This window comes from Gasterosteus aculeatus, chromosome 1 (genome assembly GCF_964276395.1).
Source record: "Gasterosteus aculeatus chromosome 1, fGasAcu3.hap1.1, whole genome shotgun sequence".
NCBI classification, from domain to species: Eukaryota; Metazoa; Chordata; class Actinopteri; order Perciformes; family Gasterosteidae; genus Gasterosteus; species Gasterosteus aculeatus.
The window spans coordinates 2,988,847-3,003,514 of record NC_135688.1 but is presented as its reverse complement, the minus strand read 5'-3'; the positions used below and the strand labels follow the sequence as shown (position 1 = coordinate 3,003,514).

The 14,668-nt window shown below is 51.6% G+C and overlaps 5 protein-coding genes across 5 annotated transcripts in view; 3 read left to right on the top strand and 2 right to left on the bottom strand.

Annotated features, from left to right (window-relative positions):
* The first annotated feature begins 283 nt into the window (after positions 1–283).
* On the top strand, positions 284–3,612 carry nudt8 (nudix hydrolase 8). The gene is made up of 5 exons (XM_040172132.2): positions 284–425; positions 1,153–1,964; positions 2,049–2,181; positions 2,456–2,533; positions 2,802–3,612. The coding sequence occupies exons 2-5, from the start codon at positions 1,153–1,155 to the stop codon at positions 2,985–2,987; spliced, it is 1,209 nt and encodes a 402-aa protein (XP_040028066.2). The 5' UTR covers positions 284–425; the 3' UTR covers positions 2,988–3,612.
* Positions 3,436–8,444, bottom strand: mfrp (membrane frizzled-related protein). Its single transcript, XM_078107475.1, has 13 exons — positions 7,996–8,444; positions 7,222–7,330; positions 6,999–7,112; positions 6,746–6,913; positions 6,426–6,645; positions 5,826–5,956; positions 5,581–5,706; positions 5,436–5,512; positions 5,185–5,333; positions 4,903–5,033; positions 4,581–4,715; positions 4,294–4,421; positions 3,436–4,200 (listed from the first exon to the last, which is right to left on the bottom strand). Exons 1-13 carry the CDS (start codon positions 8,047–8,049, stop codon positions 3,976–3,978), a joined length of 1,767 nt encoding a protein of 588 aa, XP_077963601.1. The 5' UTR covers positions 8,050–8,444; the 3' UTR covers positions 3,436–3,975.
* LOC120816446 (complement C2) lies at positions 5,647–13,987 on the top strand. Its single transcript, XM_040172053.2, has 20 exons — positions 5,647–5,749; positions 8,763–8,928; positions 9,019–9,125; positions 9,588–9,735; positions 9,850–10,035; positions 10,362–10,535; positions 10,638–10,736; positions 10,816–10,958; positions 11,039–11,177; positions 11,282–11,416; positions 11,519–11,623; positions 11,749–11,886; positions 11,997–12,097; positions 12,177–12,285; positions 12,496–12,643; positions 12,786–12,859; positions 13,001–13,092; positions 13,176–13,308; positions 13,398–13,447; positions 13,530–13,987. Exons 2-20 carry the CDS (start codon positions 8,883–8,885, stop codon positions 13,704–13,706), a joined length of 2,304 nt encoding a protein of 767 aa, XP_040027987.2. The 5' UTR covers positions 5,647–5,749; positions 8,763–8,882; the 3' UTR covers positions 13,707–13,987.
* Positions 13,800–14,668, bottom strand: part of LOC120816454 (bifunctional polynucleotide phosphatase/kinase) — a 5,612-nt gene continuing 4,743 nt past the window's right edge. Inside the window, exons 15-17 of the mRNA XM_040172065.2 lie at positions 14,499–14,586; positions 14,338–14,405; positions 13,800–14,197 (exon numbers count right to left, since the gene is read on the bottom strand). Of these exons, the coding sequence (XP_040027999.2) occupies positions 14,077–14,197; positions 14,338–14,405; positions 14,499–14,586 (277 nt within the window). The 3' untranslated portion in view covers positions 13,800–14,076. The remainder of the gene's footprint in view (positions 14,198–14,337; positions 14,406–14,498; positions 14,587–14,668) is intronic.
* Positions 14,088–14,668, top strand: part of LOC144382977 (TRPM8 channel-associated factor homolog) — an 11,781-nt gene continuing 11,200 nt past the window's right edge. Inside the window, exon 1 of the mRNA XM_078107470.1 lies at positions 14,088–14,222. The gene's annotated coding sequence lies outside the window, so the exon portion shown is untranslated. The remainder of the gene's footprint in view (positions 14,223–14,668) is intronic.

Sequence of the window (14,668 nt, the reverse complement as noted above, 5' to 3'; positions counted from 1 at the left end):
GTTCCTCTCGCTGAGGTCATCTGAGCATTCCTTGAATGCGAAATGCCAAATAATGGACCTAAAGAAGCGCTCCTCTAATGACAACTTTCAGTCACTGTGAGAATTTGACCAACAATGGAATGACGGGACGTCAAGGAGAGGCCACACAGCAATGGGGGCTCCTAATACATTCAAACTATACTTGTGTCAAGACCCGGTTAATGTGCAGTGGAATTACGACAGACCCGCGTAACACCTGAGCAGTGACGCAAACGTGAAACCACCGCTCGGCGTGCACTTCACTGGCGGCATCAAAATGCGCGCGGCGCGAGACGCGTTTGGCCCGTCGGCGCACTGCTGACGCGCATCGAGATGCGCCATGTTGACTATTAGCGGCAGCCGGCGAGCCGGGCGAGAGGCCGACCGCCGCTTATCCAACTTTCAAGGTGAGTGTTTAACGCTTCACCTGATTACTCTGCTCGGTGTGTTCTGACTCCGTTTACGACCAGTTGGCCGCTTCCCGATGAGCGCATTCTAGGTTTAGCTTTGGCGTAACGTTACGTTGACTTAACGTTAGCTTTGTTAGTTTCGTGCTCAGCCAAGTTAGTTGGCGTCGACGTTTTGCTTTTTTAAAGCCAAAATATGTACGGCCACCAAACCAGCGTTTGACGTATAACGTTAAGTCGGGTGCGGTGAGGACAGTTCAACCTGCTCTCTAACGTAAATGTGTTTTTTATTTTTAAACACCGGTCACGTTAGCTTTCGAAACTCCTGTTAGCCGGCTAGCTAGCAGCTGTAGCTAACGTTAGTTAGCCAAAGTTCGACTGGCGGGGCCAGCAAACTTACAGCCGCACTGCGTGGTTTCCACGACAAGGTGAAATAAGATATGAGCTGATAGTGACGCTGAAGTATTGATTAAAGTGCAGATATGCGGTTTAACTCCTGCGCTCAGATCGGCTGGGTTGTGACGTCAGCAGCTAGCCGCTTTCACTCTTACGTAACGTTGACCTCCTACAGGTGTAACAGGTGTAGCCGTGTTGCGTTTACGCTTCACCTGAGCTGTCAGGTGGCCCACAATTGGATCACAAATTACTTCTCTAAACAGCCAAATAAGCTTAATTGGCTGCTGCGTTTAATTCTTACTGTTTTTGTGTTTCTATTTGTTTTTCAAAGATGTTCAGGCGGCCCCAGGTCCTGTTTGCTTCGTGTCCCAGAAGGCATTTGCAGCTTTTGAGAGAGTCCCACTTGTCTAGTTTCTCTGAGCACACTGCTGCTGGATGGCGGGGTGCAAGAGACGCGACGAGAAGGCGATACGATGGAATCCCTGGCAGTGAGGAGAGGTCATTATCTCGTTCAGCACAGCTGTCTTTATTAAACCCAAACCGCAACAATCCGAAGCAGAGCGAGGCTTCGGCCAAAGCCACGTCGTCCAGTCATCAACACCCTCCTCAGGGTTCTGCCTCACCAAACCCCAAAGCTGTGAGCGCACACCGAGACTGTTTAATCAACAAAACCGGCCTTCAACCCTGGAGAAGGCCGTGGGACATTCGCCAACCTTCCCACAGTTCCGCCTGCAATCCCGAGCGTGACCTTCTCCAAAGCAAGTCATGCTGCAGACAGCACTTTGTCAGATCCTTCAGCTCGTTGTCGTGTGCGCCGTGGATTTCGAACCACTTTCACTGTAGCCGACAACCCTCCAACCTCTCTGCTCCAATAACCCGAGCGCTTCATCGGGCTGCCGCTCGGGAGGCCGACGGCTGGAGGGACTGTCTTTCCCCGATGAATGAAACCAGGTGTCGACAGAACCTGGTGCCCAACCTGAAGCTGTACGAGGCCGGTAAAAGAGGGGCAGGTCAGAGCCAGGGAAAGAACAATGGGAGATGGGCTTCAGTCCTGGTGTCGCTGTGCTCTAATCAGGGGGAGCCGGCGTTTCTCTTCACCCTGCGCTCCAGCACGTTAAAGGGCCGCCACAAGGGAGATGTCAGGTGAGGGAGCAGGCTGGTAGCAACTACGTTGTTTTGAATCTACAGTCTGGTACTTGAGCTGTTCTCATTTCCTGTCATTTGTAGCTTTGCGGGGGGAAAGAGCGATCCATCGGATAGCGATGTGGTGGCCACGGCGTTGAGGGAAGCAAGGGAAGAGCTGGGTGTTGCTGTGGCAACGGAGAAGGTCTGGGGCATCTTGAAGCCTCTCAAAGACATGGTGAGTACAAGTGTTGTTAAAGTGAAATATGTCATTGATCAGGATATAAGAGAGAAAGAGTTTGTTTTTCTTTTTTTTGTCCAGCCAATTCCCGACTCGATCAAGCAATTATATTTTTCTAAAGTTTCCCATAAATTAGTCTTCCCAGAGGTTGACTCTCTGTGTTCTCTAATGAAGAAACTGCTTTATCATAAGGCTCGGCCATAGATGAATCTATCTTGACAGTTGATGGTTTTGTGCTATCAATTTATTCCAAACATTATGGTCTCATCAGTCCGGGATGACCATCGCTCCTGTGCTGGCTAACCTCGGCCCCATAGAGGATTTGTCCTTCAAACCAAACCCTGGCGAGGTAAAGCTGTCTGACTTTATCCATTCAATATCTGCTGTTTCTACTCGTGTTGATGACTGTTGTGGTGGCGATCATGTGTTTATTAAGTCCTGTTTTACACTCTTTGTCAGTTGTCGATTTCTTATCAACACACTTTTCTGAGAGGAGCTTTTCCCCTGGTTAACAGTTAGAAATGTAAATAACTAAAAAAACAACACTCTTTTGGTGCAACTTCAATCTAAATCCAATGTTTTTGAAGTGTGCTTCCTTTGCCTGTTTTCGGTCCCAGGTGGAGGAGATTTTCACCCTGTCCTTATCCCACCTGTACGACCCTCGAAACCGAGGCTACACAAACTTCCGCACCGGCGACAAGTACGGATACACTGTGCCGGTGTTTCGTAACGGGAAGCATCGAGTGTGGGGTCTGACTGCCATCGCCCTGGATCACACCCTGAAGCTCATCGTCCCCCCATAGCAGCTCAATCGGCTGTATTTATTTTATTTTAGTTCACATACAGACCTGTCGTGTGACTACGGATTTGATGTGAGGTCAAGTTTTGTCAAGCAAAATAATGCCAGGAATCATTTAGAATGAAGTATTTTCTTTTTATAAAGGTAAATGTCTTTCCAGTCGGGAGATAACTTTTTCTTCTTCTTCCAAGTGTGCACTTTCTGAGCCTCAGGTGTATAAGAATCTCCACTGAACAGATCAGGTGTGTAAAGGTGTTGTTCAGCTGTGATGACGTTCACTGAAAAGCAGCATCAATACTTTACTTTATCTGATCACTTATCAGTATTTCTCTATATTGTGAGCGATTTTGTGTTCAAAAGCTCACTTATCCTTTATTCCTGAATTATTCTGTACCAGCACTTACCAAATGAATTCATGTTAACAAGCTAAATGAATGAGTCAGGCACCACAATTCTCTTATGAGGCTTTTAAATTTTTTTTGTGGGCTCAGCGAGGTGCAGAGACATCGTTTCCAGTGAGATTCAGCTCATGTCCGTTCTCACACTGGATCAAATGTTTAAAAACACTGGGCGGCAGATCATCGTTTGGTGTGTTGGTGAACAATGCAATAAAGATCGTTTTAAAGCTATTCTCCCTGTGTTGTTCATTGACATCAAGGTAATAAATGCTGCAAGCAGACAGCTGGTTTCTAAGGGAGGCAGAGTTTGATCTCTGAATCACACGAAACACATCCATTTTTTTTTTAATTTCTGTACGTTAAATCTTTTATTTTAGGACGGCTACCGTTCAATGATTGTCTGCATGCACCAAAAGCTTCACAGGCAGCAGTGTTTAATGAGCTTGCCGGTAACGCTGCTGTCTGCAACCCAACTCGTCAATGTTGAGGACCTGGAGGCCTGAGACCAAGTTCTCAGTTCTGTAAAACGCTTTCCAGTCCAATGTGAAATAGTATGAAAAGACTCCTCGGGGGGGGATTCTGTCAATGTCAACATCAGGGCAGCGAGCACTCCATGGGGTCCTGGGAGTCCGGCAGGAGGTGGCAGTTGAAGGGCCAGCTGAAGGAGAAGAGGTCCAGGGCTTGGCTGCACTGCTGCTCGGCCGAGGAGCAGACGGAGCGGCAGGGCTGGACGACCCCCCCCTGAGGGCTGCACTGGGGCAGAAACATCCCACACAGCAGCCTGCGCAGGGGCTCGAAGCACGCCAGCTCCATCAGCACCTGGACCGCGGCGGTTTGTGGTTAAAAGCAACTGCCGCCGAGGAGCCGAAGTTTTGAAGAAGTTAGCGAGTCAATAATGAGCGCGGATTTTACCCGGTACTGTCGCAAGAGCGTGGCAGCTTCTCTCTGGTCGGCGATGGACAGCCAGATGTTGGGGAATGAGGTGAGGTTGTAGCTGAGGCCTTGACACATCTCCACCTCGATGAACTCGCACGATGAGGCTGAGGAGAAAACAAATCGTTCCTTTTTCTTATTTTACACTTTATATCTCCCCACCACAGGACGAAGGAAGTTATAATGTAATTGCAAACTTTTATTCTGACCAAAGGATTTGGGTTTTTTTTCCCCCCGTCCTAGGCTAGGAGACAACGGGGACTCACTGAAGGGAGGGTAGGTGGAGTTGCCGCAGGCCTGCTCGTCCGCTCCGTCGGGGCAGTCGCTCCATCCGTCGCACACCCAATGCTGCGGGAGACACTCCCTGGTGCTGCAGGCAAACTGCCCGGGGCCACATGTCTCTTCAAGTCAACAAGGACACAAACACGTGAGGGTCAAAGGGAGCAAACGGTGTACGCTGACAATTTTTTGGGGGAAGACCAAACGTGGGTCGTCTTAACAGGAGGAACCGAGGGGATCCTAACAGGAGGAAACAAGGATCACGCAGCCGTTTGGTTACATTTCAATTTAAACGTGTCAAGCACTCACTGTCCTGGACGGACACTGCCCGGTATGTAGCGTTGAAGCCGCTGTCGGCCACTCCCTCATCCGCCACAAACACCACCGTCATGTGGGGGCCGGAGGAGGTCAGGTCTGGGGGGAAGGTGGTCCCGCAAAACCTGAGACGAAAGATGGGGGAAGCAAAAGCGATACAACAAACGCGTGAGGGGGGGGGGGGGGGTAGGACGCATCCGCACATTTGAGGTGGCCATCTTCGCCATTTTAAATGATTATATTAAATGTATATTGGTCGGTAGTGGCTGCAGGCACCTCCCCATCACTCTCCTGACTCCAGCTTCGCCGCCGTCCTGAACCTCGACGTAGTCGAACTCGCACACGTCCTGCGTCTCCAGGCTGAAGTTCTGGAAGCTCAGCGTGACCACGTGGCCCTCCTCAACAGAGATGGACCACGCGCACAGCTGGAGGGGACACACAGAGAGCCCGGTAGCTCAGTGGGGGGGGGGGTGGTGGGGTGGAGGGCGCGACCCTGTGACGCGCGGCGCGCGGAGAGGCGGACGTACCTGCTGGTGAGGGTAAGGCCCGGGGTGGTTTGGGCTCGATATGGACCCATAAGCCCCCGTCTTCTGCCCTCCACAGTCTGTGGAGGAGAAACATGTGTGTGTGTTCCTTCTCAGGGGTCCTTTTTTTTCGGTCACGCGCTCTCACCTTTGCGCTTGTGGCTGCAGTTGGCCTCGTCCGCGCGGTCGCGGCAGTTCGGGCGGCCGTCGCACACGGACGCGCGCAGCAGACAGCGACCGCCGTCGCACATGAACTCCTCTCTGGAGCAGCTCTCTGGAGGGAGACACACAGCCGCAGGAGACACGCGTGCGCTTAGGTAGGTTTGGACGAACGCGCGGGGGGGGGGGGGGGGGGGGGTCCACGTGCTCGGAAGGCGCGCGCGCGCTACTGACTGTGCGCGGGCCGCACGGCCCGGTACTGCGCGGTGAAGCCGTTCCCTGCGATGCTGCCGTCGGATCGAAAGGTGACCCGCACCGCGCTGCTGTTGGTGTTCACGGTCGGTGGCGCAACGTTTCCGCAGAACCTGCAGGAGAGCGAGACAGAACCTTTAATAACTCGTATTATTTCTCAGTATTACAGCTTTGGAAGATGCAAGTGGGAGTCTGAACTTTGGCCTCTACAATTCTGGAACGGGATTTGTGATCCGGTTGTGTAACATTGTTTATTAGACACTTTCCAAGAAAAAGTTTCCTCATGCGTTGAAATCTTTCCAAGAAACCTTTCGACTTTTTTGGTGCCACCTACCAACCACACGCATATTTATTTGAGTTAAAAATGTCACGTCTGTCCGCCATTTAAATTAATTAAAATTTGCCAAAAACTAAACGTCGATCTTTCGTTCTATTTCTTTTCATTGGAAAAAAAATCATGGGATCTACCAAAAAATGTCAGGGTCCTCCTACAACAGAAGCCTGGGCCTCTAAAGAAGAGCATTAGGCAGTTGTGTCTGAAGGCAAACTGACGTCTCGGGGGACATTTGGGGTCCGACCCACCTGGTGACCACAGCGCTCTGCTCTATCTGCTCCTGCACCTCGAGCCAGTCAAACAGACAGGGAGACGGCCCCTCCACGGTCAGAGAGGTCACGTGGATCTGGACCAGGGAGGGGGGCGCGACTCGGATCACCCACACGCACAGCAAGTTGGGGGGGTAGGAGCCGGGGTGGTTCGGGGAACTGAAACTGCCCTCCGAGTCGGACAGCACCCCCCCACAACCTGAGAGGCAGAGAGAGGGGATACCGGGGGGTTCAGCTGCACGAGGAATCGCACGGAAAAGATCAAACGAACGGTGTCCGTCCGGCTGGAAACCACTCACGTGTTTCGGGTGTTGGGGCCCCGGTGGGCGGGGGGGCAGATGTACTCTCTGGTGGGCCTCTGCTGGCAGAGGTGGTGGATAAAGTCTGGGACGCACCATCTCCTGCATTCGGCCGGACTGGGGAGCCTGTGGACAGCGAGGCGTCCTCCACCGCCCGGCCCTTCATCTCTGGAGACGCGACACGGAACCGGCTGTCATCACAGTTCAGAAAACCCCCTCAAAAGACCTTTTACGACCCCCGGCGGAGACTCACGCGTCAGGACGAGGGCCAGCGCCAGTCCGAGGGCCGCTAACAGGACGCAGACCGCCGCCACCACCCACCCACAAGCCGGGCCGCGCATCACACAGACCCCGAACAGGCCGCGGCCTAGACATCAACCACATGGTCACACGTGCACAACGAACATGTGGGCTAATTGGACTTGGAATTGGAAGGGTCAAGTCACAGAAAGCTGCAGACCGATTGGCGGACTCACCGGCGGCAGGCGGTTTGATTGGTTCGGGGGTGGACGAGGTGGTCCTGAATCCCTCCACTCTCTCCTCTCGCTCCCCCTCCAGCTCAAAGGCAGGGTTACAGAACACGTTCTACAGAGAGCAAAGTAGAAAGGTGTTGCACAACAACTCTCACTCACTGAGCAAACAGTTACATCACACACTTGGGGGAAAAATAAATCAAATATGAACTAATTTAGTTCAATTTTTGGTCGTAGCCCATTTCTGAGGGAAAACATCACCTCAGCTGCAGATTCAGGGAATTATTCTCTCCAGATTCATCCCTATCTGAGGGATATCTTTCAATTTGTCGTCTTGAGTCGTTATTATTATACCAAGATCAATTATAGCCGCTTTGAAGTAGCTGACGGAGGAGCATCTCGGGACATTTAGGGATGCAACGCGCTGTCATCGCTCAATTGCTGCTTGAGGCGTCTGTGGCTGCTGTTACAGCCTCGCTTTGAATATTTACCCAACATTTACTGCTACATTTATACATTTACCGCACACATGAGAGACTCTGGACAAAAAGGAAACCACTTGGTCCAAATCACCCAATAAACAGACTAAATATAACTGGTATAACAGGGTCTCAGGACCACAAGGCTTTAGGTATAATTAACTTTTTAGGAGGTGAAAAAAGCCTCAAAATGAATCCAGGTATTCTAAGAAAAAAAGATCTGATCATAAAGAACTAAATAGGATACAGTCTTCTGCTAGATATCTCAATAACTGACCAATCCCACATCCTCACTCACCTTATAGAGCTCCGAAGAGTCAGAGTAAACTGCGACTTGGCTGAGGTCAGACATCTTTAGTCCCCGTCTCCGTGCCCCCCGTCCTCAAAGAGGCCGACGTTGCGCCGGATACGTCGTCGGTGACATTGTCAACAGATCCGCTCCGATGGAACGTTTTCTCAGCGTTGTTCACGTTTTGCTCCTGCAGCTCCGCGGAGACGCGGTACGTTTACGGCCTTAGAATCCTCCATCGTGAAAGAGCTCTTTGTAGGGTATCCAGATCAAGATAACACATTTAATTCAATCTTCTAACTAGGGTTCCAAAAACAACATCCATCCCGAGGCCTTTCGGCTGTGTTAGCGGCATCAACCTGCGCGTCTCCCTTCTTCTGTAGGTGGCCGAGTGGTTACAAAGGAGTTTTAGAAACTCCTTCAATGTGTCGAACAAAGCCAAGTCAGCTGAGAGGACTGAGCCCCTCGGAGGAGGAGGGGGAGGGCGGAGGTGGACGTGGGGGTCCATAATCTCCAAAATCCCTTTAATGATCTTTTAAGCCTTTTTATTCACATGCAGGCTTGCATGCCCGACCGTGACGAGTAGGTGCAGAAACACACAAGTACTACACACCGCTTTAGACCCCCGAACACTAGTAGTAAGACCTGAGTCATTGAGCCTGTGTTGTGGTGTCGTAATGTAGAAAATATCAAGACAAACTCCATAATGTTAAAAAGAGAGAAACAGAAGAAGCAATAATGTGAAAGTAAGAGCTGAAATCTGTGTTCTTTCCCAGATTGCTCAATGCCCCCCCCCCCTCTCCCTCCCCTCGGTGTGCAGCTGCCGCGTTAATGGGTAATCAGTCATCAAACAGAGCAGCGATCGCTGTGGTTCTGGAATACGTTCACGTGTGGTCATGTACGTCTGGACGGTTCTGTGGATCCTGCTCTTCGCCTCCGAGGGTGAGCGTTCCCACTCTGTTATTATCTCCTCTTCCATTTTCACACCATTTTCATGTCAAACGGTTTGCTTGTTATTTCTTTGGGCTCCAGCCGCGCTGCAGGAATACGACTATGGAGACGAAACATACGAAGATCCGCGGCCTCTGAACTGCTCGACCACGGAGAGCATCAAAGGTGGACATGTCACCTACTCACAGGTACAAAGACACGCGGAGCTCCAATGATCCGCTGATCAATCACACTTTTTGGCTGCATTTTGGGGGTTGAAAATTCTGAAAATTCACAATTGCCATTTTTGAGAAAATCTTCAAATAAACGTGCAGTGATAATAATCAAAACTTCACTCAAGATTTGAGTCACAGAGGCGTGCAGAGGTCAGAGGTCACATCTCCAAAGGGAAATATTACTCCTTTAAGTGTTTACGTGTGTGTGTGTGTGTGTTTGTGTACATTTGTTCAGCTCTGCTGCACTGATGCAGTTTTATGTATAATCACAGTAAAAGTGAAATATTTCAAATATCTCGTAACTAAAACAAATTGCTGAATTAGGAGGCTCGTTTTCTGATAAAAAGGAACTAGCGGTGACTGAAAGTGAAACCCGGTAAGCCTTTTGTGTGCCTGTAAAAGTCAGCGTGCATCCCCCCCCCCCCCCCCCCCCAGGGAGGACTGGAGGGCAGCGTGCTGACCTATCACTGCGGCGTGGGCCGATACCCTTTCCCGGTGAGCCAGCGGCTCTGCGGCGCCGATGGGGATTGGTCCCTCGTGAGGTTCACTGACGGCAGACGTGTGCACCGGGTCACGTGCAAAGGTGACCGTTTGAAGAGTCCCTGAAGGCATCGTGGTGCAGAGTTTTCTGATGCATCGTCACCCTCTTCCTCGTCCCCCGTCCCCCTGTCCTCTTGTCCTCCCGCCCTCTCTCCAGACGTGCTGTGTCCCGCTCAGCTGCAGCTGGATCACGGGGACCTGTTTCCCAGAGACCAGTGGTCCCGCGTCGGGGCGACGCAGAGCTTCTCCTGCCAGGACGGCTTCACGCTGCACGGGTCGGCCCAGAGGAACTGCACCGTCTCCGGGGAGTGGACGGGGAGCGCTCCCGCCTGTGTCGACCACGGTGAGGACTTTGCGTGGTTATATTTCCCTCCGTTTGAGAACTATGGAGAATATCAACTTACATAAAGCCCTGAGCCCAGTTCATGTGCATTAGAGCCGTTGTTCTGACTAAGCTCATAGTTGCTGAGGTTTACATTTGAAAGCAGCTTTTGTTGAACACAAACAAATGAGCCCTGCAAACAGATTTTAACTGTTGTTTGACACAAAATCACAGCGAGAACCCTTCTTAACCCAATAAGAGGTTTGCATATTAATGCATTTATTACAATGCGTCTTTGACGTCCTTTGCTGGGACCTAAAAAACTGACACCGTGACGAGTTTTGCAGCGGACGACTGCAGTGACCCGGGGATCCCACCGGGGGCCCTGAGGTTAGCGGGCCGGTTCCACGCCGGGGAGAAGGTGACCTACCGGTGTCAGGCTGGTCTGGATCTGCTCGGGTCGGCTGAAAGGGTGTGCCTGGAGAACCGGGAGTGGAGCGGCTCAACGCCGCGATGCCAAGGTGACAATGAGCACGGTTATAAACTCGGTTTCACATTGAGGTGAAAACATAACCTACAGCCACTTGGAAGTGGAGCATTTATAATGAAACATCCATCTGCAGGCGCGAATTCCTTTGACTCCCCCAGCGTTGTGGCAGCAGCCCTGGCGGGGTCACTTGCAGGAGTCATGGACGTAATGTCGCCAGACTCCAAAAAGAAAGGTGCGTATCAAAGCAGAGAATAACAGGACATTTTAAAGTCCATATGTTCAACTGCAATGAGCTTGTGTGTGTGTGTAAGATGTAACAGGGTCCTTCGCCAGGACCTTCCGCGTGGCCGAAGGAAGTCGCATGAATGTCTACATTTTACTGGACACGTCGGGGAGCATCAAAAAGCAGGACTTTGAACTATCCAGGAGCGCCACCATTGCTCTCATCAGAAAGGTTTGAGCCGAATGAGCTGCGCCGACTCGACGGGGAGGTTCGCTTTCCTTTTAACCACACAACCACGTGCCCCCTTCCAGCTGGACAGCTACGAGGTGCAGCTGAAGTTCCACGTGTTGTCGTTTGCCAGCGAGACGAGAGACATCGTGGACATCATGGAGCCGGAAAGTGGCAACGCGGACCACGTCGTTTGGAGCCTGGAGCAGTTCGACCACCTGAGTAGGACCCGCCGTCGCTCCACGTCGCTCCACGTCGCTCACTCTACGGCCGTGCGCGCCGGTTTGATCATCATCATCATCAGCCGTTTTTGTGTTCATCTGCAGGCCACGGGCGTAAGACGGGCACCAACCTGCACGCCGCCCTGCATCGGGTCGCTGAGGTGATCAGCTTCTTGAAGCAAAACAGCGCCGGGAACCATTTCAACGAGACGCAGAACATCATCGTCATAGAAACAGATGGTAGCGACACACACACACATTCTGTGGAGCATCTCCAGCTCACGGCTTACACAAGACCAGCCTCATCAGTGCCGCAGCCACTCATCGTCTCCTCGTCCGCAGGTAACTCCAACACCGGCAGAAAGCCTCAGATCGCCTTGAACCAGATCCGAAATCTGCTGGGCTACAGCGCCGCGTCCCGCGATCACACAGACGAAACCATGCTGGGTATCAATGAATGCTTTAATACGTTTTATGCTTAAGAAATACTGTCACTGATTTGTTTCTTGGTGACGTGCTTTGACGTATTCGTGGATACAGAAGGTAAATCAATCATCTGTTGTGTTTTTAAGACGTCTATGTTTTTGGAATTGGGGATCAAGTCAACAAAGCTCAGCTGAACTCCATAGCCTCAAAGAAACAAGGCGAGAACCACTTCTTCGTGGTGAAAGACTTCCAAACCCTGGGGGTGGTGTTCAACAAGATCATCAGTGAGTAGCAGATTATTCTGCTGTGTGCGCTTGGTGGTTTTCAGCAGAGAGAACGTTAGAGACTGAAGAATCAGGATAAAGCGTTGGTGACATTCTCTGTCCTGATGCAGGTGATCACAGTGTCACAATGTGTGGCGTAGCTCAGGAGCGGGAGGACGATATGAGGACCTACACCAGACCCTGGCATGTCACCTTGGAAAGGTCCTCAAAGGTCAGTCACCATCCACCTGTTTTAACGCTTGTGATTTAGATTTGTATTTTTGGACACGTGGACTTTTCCTTCCCCGAAGGCTGCGCTGTGTGTCGGATCCATCGTGAGCCCGAACTGGGTGCTGACAGCCGCTCACTGCTTCAACGGGCTGAGCGCCGGCGACCTCCAGCAGCTGCACGTAAGCCACGGTCAGTACGGGGGAAAACGCCCACGTGAGAGAAAAGCGCTGCGCGTTTTGACTGAGCGATCACATTGAATCCCACGCACACACAGCGCGCAACAAGCGTCGACTCCCTCGACTGCTGCAGCACACGGCGGATCCGGATGAGTCCTTTTCCCCCTCTTGCTGACTCCGCAGCGGGTTCTGCGTTACAACCAGCAGCTTGTTTGCTTCCCAGGTGACGGCGAGGCGGTTTCCCAGAAGGTGTTCATTCACCCGGAGTACAACGTCAGGGCCCTCGAGCACAGGAACGTGTCCGAGTTCTACGACTACGACGTCGCTCTGGTGCAGCTCGACAGGAGCGTCCCGCTCTCCTGGAGGGTCAGGTGAGATAGCGAGGAAGGAGACGGCGGCGCCGCGTGGACACGCCCACCCGGGAGCTGAAATGTCCTCTGATACTGTCATTAATGTTCCTGATTGCCACTGCGTGTGTGTGTGTGTGTCTGTGTATACACACTCATACTACAGACCCATCTGCTTGCCATGTACCGTACCAGCGGATCGAGCCATGAAGAGAGTCAACTCCACCTGTCAGCAGCACAGTAGGTGACCTTTTGACCTTCGGTTGACCAAAATAAAGGCATTTATCGTAGCAGCAGTGTGGGATCACTCGTCCCCTCATCCCTCCGTATGTCTACTCAAGACTGAACATCCCAAATAGTGAAATGCATGTGCGTCTTCAGGGAAGGAACTGCTTCCACGCGAGGAGACCGCCGCCTTTTTCATCCACAAGAACGACGCACGCCAACAGACGCACGTTCACACCGAGAGCCAGGTGGGCGACAGGTGACGATTTTCAGACTGCCGTGGGAGCGAACGAGTCCGTGTTTATGGGAACTCCTCCGTCTCCGTCTGCAGAGGCCCGGCTGCGTGGAGAAGGCGAGGCGAACGCTCAGAGAGCCCACCGACGTGACTTTGGAGGAGTACATACCCGACAGGTTCCTCTGCTCCGGGGGCTCCTCGGGGTACCAGGACGCCATCAGCTGTAAAGGTGCTCACTGCGCTTACAGCATCACGGCCGCCACCCTGACCGACACGGGATGCACAGCGGTTGCACTTCATCTCTTTCTTTGTGCACAGGCGACTCGGGTGGATCCCTGTTTCTGCAAAAGAGAAATCGCTACTTTCAGGTCTGCAAGGTTCTTTACTCATTAAAGCTTCACGGGGCGCGCCGGGTGCGGCATGACATTTCTCCCGCCTTTTCGTCTCCAGGTGGGAGTCTTGAGCTGGGGCACGACGAACGTGTGCGACTCCCCCGGCAGGAGAGCGCACAGCAGCTTGAGGCCACCCCCGGACGCTCGGGACTTCCACATCGACCTGTTCGCCGTGATGCCGTGGCTGAAGCAGCGGCTCGGGGGGGAAGTCCAGTTCCTGCCCGACGTCGACTGAGGACGTCCAGAAACGGCCTCGAGTAAGAAGCAGTAACGCAGTGCAGAACTCAACAGAGCGCGTCTGCGAATGTGGGAATAATCATAGACAGAGTGTGTTCTAAAACTTTATTGTAGAAAGGAATAACACTGATTTTTTTTCACTTGTAAAAGTTTGGAAGGTTTTTATCATCCGACAAAAGTTCCCTGAGCTGGATTCTTTGTCAAATCAACATGAATAAATGAGGTATAAATAATGGAAATTACTTTAAAGCAGGTCCAGTTACCATAAGCTGAAACAAACTTGTGTGTGTGTATTTTCCATCACTGCTGCTCATCAGTCGGATTTTTGAATTTGAAAGCGAAACGACCACGGACAGCCAGCCGTCCAATCAGCCCTCAGAAAACTGCCGGTACAAGGTTTCTGATTGGCTGTCCTTGAAGTTCGGGACAAAGTGGATCTGGAGGATCTCGGAGAATCCCTCATCGAGAGCAGGAGCCACAAAGTGTTTCCTGTCCAGACAGAGAGCGGTTACTAGTAAGTCTGATTCAATATACATGAACGAAAGGTATCATTATGAAAATGCATTAAAACAGAATGCATTTAAGCCTCATTGCATCAAACGTGCTTACGTTAAGCTCAAATCACTCACTTGTAGCTGTGGAAAATCATGTCATTGACCTTGGCGTGCTTGACGTCTGACGGAACCATCTCCCGGAACTTGGGATGACAAAAACAACGACAACGTTTAAAAAAAAAGAAAAGAAATAAAAGGATAAACAGACCAAAGAGTGGCGAGCAGGAGGGGCCTACTCTGTTGTTGTGCTTGGCTCGCTCCAGAGAGGCCGAGAAGTGGAAGCAGCGGCACTGCACCCCTGCTGCCTTTGCAACGTCCACATATCTGGAAAAAGTATTGTTGTCACAAACAAAGATAGACAATAGATGCACGTACAAGCAGCAGGCAGGAGCATATCGAGATCACA